Consider the following 7,225-nt stretch of genomic DNA (forward strand, 5'->3'; position numbering starts at 1 on the left):
GTTTTAGGTATTACCTGAGAGGATGCATGAAAAGCCACTTCATAGTGCGCCACACATGGTAATTATTAACAGAGCATCCCTGTTTTGCTCCTTTCCAGGTTTCTAATTCCAAAGTGTTTTAAGTAGCTCATGGATCTTCTGCAAGAGTCTAATGCTTAATACTTACGTTCTAAAAGAATTTACAAAAGCTATTAAGTTATCCACATTGTATGAACTCTGAGACATACATTATCACTAAACATAAATGTAAATGAATCTCCTTTCAATTGATAATATAGAGGTCTTCCCTATATTAGAAAAAAATGTATCAATGTGTTTGTAAATATATATGTACACTTATACACATACACAAATTGTATATGTATATAATATACAACGTATACCTTTCACTATATATATGTGTGTGTGTCTGTATACATATATATACATATATACACACATGTATAGTATACATATATATACACACATGTATAGTATACATTAAGGTTATTTGAATGTTTGTCATTGTAGTCTGTTCTTATATTTACCTAAATACATTAAACCAAAAACTATGTGTTTAATAAAACATTGATTTCAATAAAGAAGAATAAATGCATCTTTGGATTCAGATAAATGGGCCTGTGTTTCAAATGTTTTGAATATTGGTTGGTTTAGCTGTAGTCTTCAGACTAAGTTATATACTGTGCAGTAACCGTGTAGCTCATGGTATGAGTTAAAACTATTTATCTATGTATATATCTGCAATCACCCACATACATAATATTTATCTAATGTACAGTGAAAAATCTCATTTCCAAACACACTCTCTTTTGGTTTTCATTTTTATTGGCACATATTTGATTATCCCAGCCATTAATTCATTAGATGATCAGAAGCTTCGGGATAACCTCTGGGTCTATGCACAATTCAAGGTTTTTATATAAATATTATAGTTTTTATAGCAACTAAATGAGATAAGTAGTATTTGTATTTTTATAGATGAAAAACTAAAACATACAAAATATAATACCTTGTGCAAGGTCAGGCAACTATTAATTAATTTACAAATGAAGATTTGAACCAAAATGTGTCTTACTCCAAAAGTGGTTGTTTATATCACTGTATCTCTCTTTAGCACTAGGGAGACATGATAAGCTGTAAGTTTTATGGAGATGGAATAGATAGGTTTGTAAAATTGTGGCTTCAGTTTCCCATCTTTTTGTATCATTCATTCACCCAAGCACCCTGTAAAGAAAACAAGAGTGTATCTTGGAACCTTCATGAGCTTTCATGCTTTCTTCCTGCATACAATATTTCCCCCTGTGTTTGCCTTCTCTTCAAAATAAGAGAAAAACCAATTTATAAACTAAAGTCATTAGAAGCTAAATTTAGAATTTCATGAAGCCTCTTGGGTGCTGATCTCAAGGGACAAAACTGTGCCCTGTCAAAGGCCTGCCCCCTTTGTATTATCAAAATAAATGAATCTAACCAAGTACTCCCCCCGTGAGATACTGTTATTCTCTGTCGAAAGAAACACACTTGTCTATATCTCCTTCTTCTCTTTTTCACTCTTGACTAGAAATCTGAATCAATGCATAGGTCCATCTATGCTTTTGTGATTGGATATTCAGGAAAGAGAAAAGTCATAGGTGGCAAAGGTCTCAGAAAAGGGTATGTATTCATACATTTTTTTCTTTGTTTTAGTGAAGACATACCTAATGTATAATCCTTTGAGTTGTAATGCATGGAAGTTTTTTGACGAAGCTGTTAAGCATTTCAATGGTGGACTAACTTTTTCCAAATCCTAGTTGAGAAAATTTTGAAATTAAGATGATGTGCTGCAAATGAGAATATAGAATTAAAAGATATCTTGCAAAACTCATATATTCATTATATAATCAAATGATTTCTCCAGAATTTTTCATTCATTTGTTGTTTCCATAAGCACTCTTTTGCACCAATTCTGTGCAAACTACGTGCATATATGTGTTATATCCTAAGGATTCGATATAATAAATCGCAATTCTTTCCTTAAAATTTCACTAACTACAATGAAGTAGACCAAGAAAAAGGGGAATTGTTATGCTTGTCATGAAAGGAATATTGTATAGTGAGTATGAGATTAATAAAAATGATGTAACTGATAGTGCCTACAGGGGAAGGAAACTGTCTTTGAAAGAGTGCTTCTCCCTCAAAGGCATGCAAATACATGCATAGTTTCTTTTCCGTACAGATTTTATCCTGACATGCTTCAAGTTGGGCAAAAGGGGGTGCATGGAACTTAATTAAAGTTGACAGGAATCAGAGGAAGATGAATGTAATAATTAGTGTTAGTGAGGTTTCTGATTAAGTTGGAATTCAAAACATTGTAATAGAAACAAATACACTGCATTGTGTTCTCTAGGGTTAATCAGCTGTCTTAGCATAAAACCAGAACATGTATATTATCTAGTGCTACATTATGTTATTTTCATTAGGATCCTTGTCATACAAATCAATAAAATAGAAGTCCTAGATAACTCTTGGAATATTGTGAGAAAATAATGATACTTGGACTAAAAATTCCAAATCTCTTCCCACTTCTACAACATGTCCTTTACTTGATAGCCATATGGCTTAAATAACATAACTGAAAAAATATAGGTTTGAAAAGACTAGAAAGGCCTCAGATGTCAAGGAGAATGTTTGGGAAGGTATCACAAATTTTGCTTCAGTCAGAAAAAATCTTTGGTCTTAAATTGTGCACAGCACCTGGATCATAGAAATTGCTCAATAAATGTTTGCTGAAGGAAAGTACGGATTACATGAATGATGTATGTTTGCTTGCTTATTGTTATACAACACTTTGTATAATTTGATAATTTTTATAATTAAAAAGAAGGTATAAATTGGATTGATACAGAAGTGAGAAGTTGGAGAGTACAGTGAGGGACGTCAAGAAGTAAGACACTCTATGAAAAATGTTGATAGGTATGGGAGAATACTGGCACCTTCTAGAGAAGGTAGTATGAACAAGATGCTACAAGGAAGGGTCCTGAAAGCACAGGCCACAAACACTGGGCTCTCAATGACTTACTACACAAGTCAGAGGCTCCACCAAATGATGAGCAGAGACCAAAACAGCAATGGTCAACCCAAGGAACAGAGCTGAGCTTGCAGTTATCAGTGACCAAATACGTTAAAAGAAAAGAAAGCTAACATGAGGATATCTTCCATCATAAGTATAAGCATCAGATTGGGAGGAATATTATTTATTAAAGGTAAATATTTCTACTGGGTAAGCATAAATAGCTTGACTACTAAAAAAATAACAAATAACCTTATATATAAAGTCGATATGAATTTTGTGGTTACTGTAGACAAGGCAAAATAACCCAATTAAAATGGTTATTATTCACATAATTTGCATTTTCTTTTGGGGGAAGAAGTCAGTCTTGAAAGAAGTTGATACTGACATGTCCAGCATGTCTATGTGACTATGAAGACAGAATATCATAAACACAAGATGTCATTGGAAAGCATTCAAGCAAGCAAGTTTGGATGCTACTTACCTGCGCACGCATGCACACACACACACACACACACACACAAACACACACACACTGTCTCTCTCTCATGAATAAGAGACTTAACACTGCTGGCTTTTACAATTTAATAACTTATTTTTCTAGATTTGTTGGGAATATGGAAAAAAGAAATCTAACAGTTGTCAGGGAATTCGTCCTTCTGGGACTTCCTAGCTCAGCAGTGCAGCAGCACCTCCTGTCTGTGCTCTTTCTCTGTATGTATTTAGCCGCCACCTTGGGGAACATGCTCATCATTGCGACGATTGGCTTTGACTCTCACCTCCATTCCCCTATGTACTTCTTCCTTAGTAACTTGGCCTTTGTTGACATCTGCTTTACGTCGACTACAGTCCCCCAAATGGTAGTGAATATCTTGACTGGCACCAAGACTATCTCTTTTGCAGGCTGCCTCACCCAGCTCTTCTTCTTCATTTCTTTTGTGAATATGGACAGCCTCCTTCTGTGTGTGATGGCGTATGATAGATATGTGGCGATTTGCCACCCCTTACATTACACCGCCAGAATGAACCTGTGCCTTTGTGTCCAGCTAGTGGCTGGACTGTGGCTTGTTACTTACCTCCACGCCCTCCTGCATACTGTCCTAATAGCACAGCTGTCCTTCTGTGCCTCCAATATCATCCATCATTTCTTCTGTGATCTCAATCCTCTCCTGCAGCTCTCTTGCTCTGACATCTCCTTCAATGTAATGATCATTTTTGCAGTAGGAGGTCTATTGGCTCTCATGCCCCTTGTCTGTATCCTCATATCTTATGGACTTATCTTCTCCACTGTTCTGAAGATCACCTCTACTCAGGGCAAGCAGAGAGCTGTTTCCACCTGCAGCTGCCACCTGTCAGTGGTGGTGTTGTTTTATGGCACAGCCATCGCCGTCTATTTCAGCCCTTCATCCCCCCATATGCCTGAGAGCGACACTCTGTCAACCATCATGTATTCAATGGTGGCTCCGATGCTGAATCCTTTCATCTATACCCTAAGGAACAGGGATATGAAGAGGGGACTTCAGAAAATGCTTTTCAAGTGCACAGTCTTTCAGCAGCAATAATGACCTCAGTGACTGAATTAAATAATACTAATGTGGTGATAAGAAAGTGTGACTAGATGCTCACAATAACAGTGAGACGAGAAACCAACTGCTATTAAATGTCTCCCTTATGCTGGAAATCGTGTGAAGCACTTTATATGAATTATCACATTAAATCCTTTGAGTAAATATATAAAAACCATATAGCATTATTTATACAGAAAGTGAATCTTAGGGAAGTTAAATAGTCTGCATAAAACCCATAGCTGATAAATAGTTTCTGACTCCAGTACAAATATACCTTAGTGATTAGAATCTCTGTGATATAGTTCCCAAATGCTACATATTAAGATAAATTTTCCTAAACTTCTTGTCTGTGAGTTCAGATTTAGAATTAAAGGGGCATAAATTCTAATGTTAATTCGACAATGTGGTAGAACACATTTTAAATAGTGAGTCTTCTTAAAAATCACTAAAATAATTTATTCAAGTTTTAAAGTATGTATGCTTTCCTCCAATCCCCTCTCACTTCAAATACAGTCAATGATTTTATTCTATTGACACATGTCCTTGTCATGTGTGTCCCTAATTGATCTCAGGCATGGAGGAACTCAGAATCTCCCAGCCATCTTTATAGGGCAGAGGCTAGCTGATCTCCCCCAACAACTAGGAGTGCTTTGGGTATACAATATCTTTAGAGAAGAGATCAGGTTCTCAGCTGCATTTTTCATATGGGGAATACATTAACTTCTTTCAAAACAAAGCCTCATGCCCAATCCCTTGGGTTTTATTTTATCTTGCTTTCCTAACAAAAAATTAACATACTGTATGCAAAAATAATTATATTTGAGGTCATTCAATTAAATAGACTCCATTTAAGATATTAACCATCCAATCCAATCTAGTTGTTTATTCAACCTATTCCGGTTCCTTTCTACAATTTTACATCTGAGAATGAACTAAGATCATTTCTGCCTGTCCTTTTCTAGAATTAAAATGTCTGCTCACAGACCTCTGTAATTTCTTGAACGAACACATGTATAATATTTAAAACCTTATAAACACACACATGCACCCTTTCTCAAGGAAGACCAAATACATACATACATAAGAAAATTTAAATCCATTCAGGGAAAAAAAGTTTCTTCAAAAAAGCAACAATGTTGATATAGATATTTTAGCTCTTCTAACATGTATACCTAATTTATAATACCAAATAGGGTTAAAAAAATACCTATTAGGAGCTATGGTTATTACATGGGTGATGAAATAATATGTATACCAAACTCCTGTGACAGGCAATTTACCTGCGCAAATCTGCACACGTACCCCTGAATCTAAAATAACAGTTTAAAAATGTAGATTCTCAGAATATAAATAAATAAATAAAAGCATTGGTGAAGTAAATTGTAACTTCAGTTTTACCCAATAAAAATGGGTAAGACGTGTCTGTAGTTAAAAGATTATGTCACAAAAGTGAATTCAATCCTTCACTAGAGTGTAGGTGTAGAAAACTGTTTAAGCTTAGAAGTTTCGGTGCAGGACACTGCTAGGGTTTAGAGACCATCCATGTTAGGCTTTCAAATATCCCCCAGGCCAGTTTCAGGTTGGGCAGCCTACTACCCCATGACATCCAATATTATATTGACATACTGATTTCATTTCTCTTGGATGTATACCCAATAGTGATTGCTGGATCGTACAGTAGTTCTATTTTTAATTTTTTGAGTAAACGTCATACTGTTTTCCATAAGGGCTATACTAATCTACATTCCCACCGATAGTGAAGAAAGATTCTTTTTCCTCCATACACTCATCAAACTTTTTTATCTTTTGACTTTTTTCATAGCCACTCAGACAAGTGTGAGGTGCATCTCACTGTGGTTTTAATTGGCATTTCCCTTATGAATAATGATTTTGAGCATTTTTTTCATATCTGTTGGCAATTTGAATGTCTTCTGGTGAGAAATGTCTATTCAAGTACTTTGCTCTTTTTAAAAATTGGGTTATTGGGCAGTTTTTTGCTACTGAGTTATTTGAACTCCTTATATACTTTGAATATTAACTCCTTATCAGATGTATGATTTGCAAATATTTTCTCCCATTTTGTAGGTCATCTCTTCATTCTATTGGTTGTTACCTTTGCTGTAAAGGACTTTTAGTTTAATTTACTAGCACTTGTTAATTTTAGTTTTGTCAATTGTGGGAGTCATATCTAAAAGATTATCATGCATACCAATGTCATAGAGCTTTCCCCCTGTGCTTTCTTCTATTAGTTTTATAGTTTCTGGTCTTCTGTTTATGTGTTTAATATATTTTGAGTTGATTTTTGTATATGGTGTGAGATAAGGGTCCAATTCCATTCATCTTCATATGGATAATCAGTTGTTCTAAAACCACTTATTGAAGAGATGGTCCATTCCATATTGTGTGTCCTTACCACCTTTGTCAAAGATCAATTGACCATGAATGTATCAATTTATTTCTATGTGTCTATTTTTATGCCAGTACCATGCCATTTTTGATTACTGTATCTTTTTATTGCATTTTAAAATTTAATTGGCACAAAATAATCATACATACTTATGGAGTACACAGGGATGTTTTGATAAATATAATGTACAGGTATCAGATCAAG

At 34.9% G+C, this 7,225-nt stretch overlaps 1 protein-coding gene across 1 annotated transcript; it reads left to right on the forward strand.

Annotated features, from left to right (window-relative positions):
- The first annotated feature begins 1,505 nt into the window (after window positions 1–1,505).
- OR1C1 (olfactory receptor family 1 subfamily C member 1) lies at window positions 1,506–7,225 on the forward strand. Its single transcript, XM_055380993.2, has 2 exons — window positions 1,506–1,650; window positions 3,651–7,225. Exons 1-2 carry the CDS (start codon window positions 1,571–1,573, stop codon window positions 4,606–4,608), a joined length of 1,038 nt encoding a protein of 345 aa, XP_055236968.2. The 5' UTR covers window positions 1,506–1,570; the 3' UTR covers window positions 4,609–7,225.

Source organism: Gorilla gorilla, chromosome 1 (genome assembly GCF_029281585.2).
Source record: "Gorilla gorilla gorilla isolate KB3781 chromosome 1, NHGRI_mGorGor1-v2.1_pri, whole genome shotgun sequence".
NCBI lineage: Eukaryota > Metazoa > Chordata > Mammalia > Primates > Hominidae > Gorilla > Gorilla gorilla.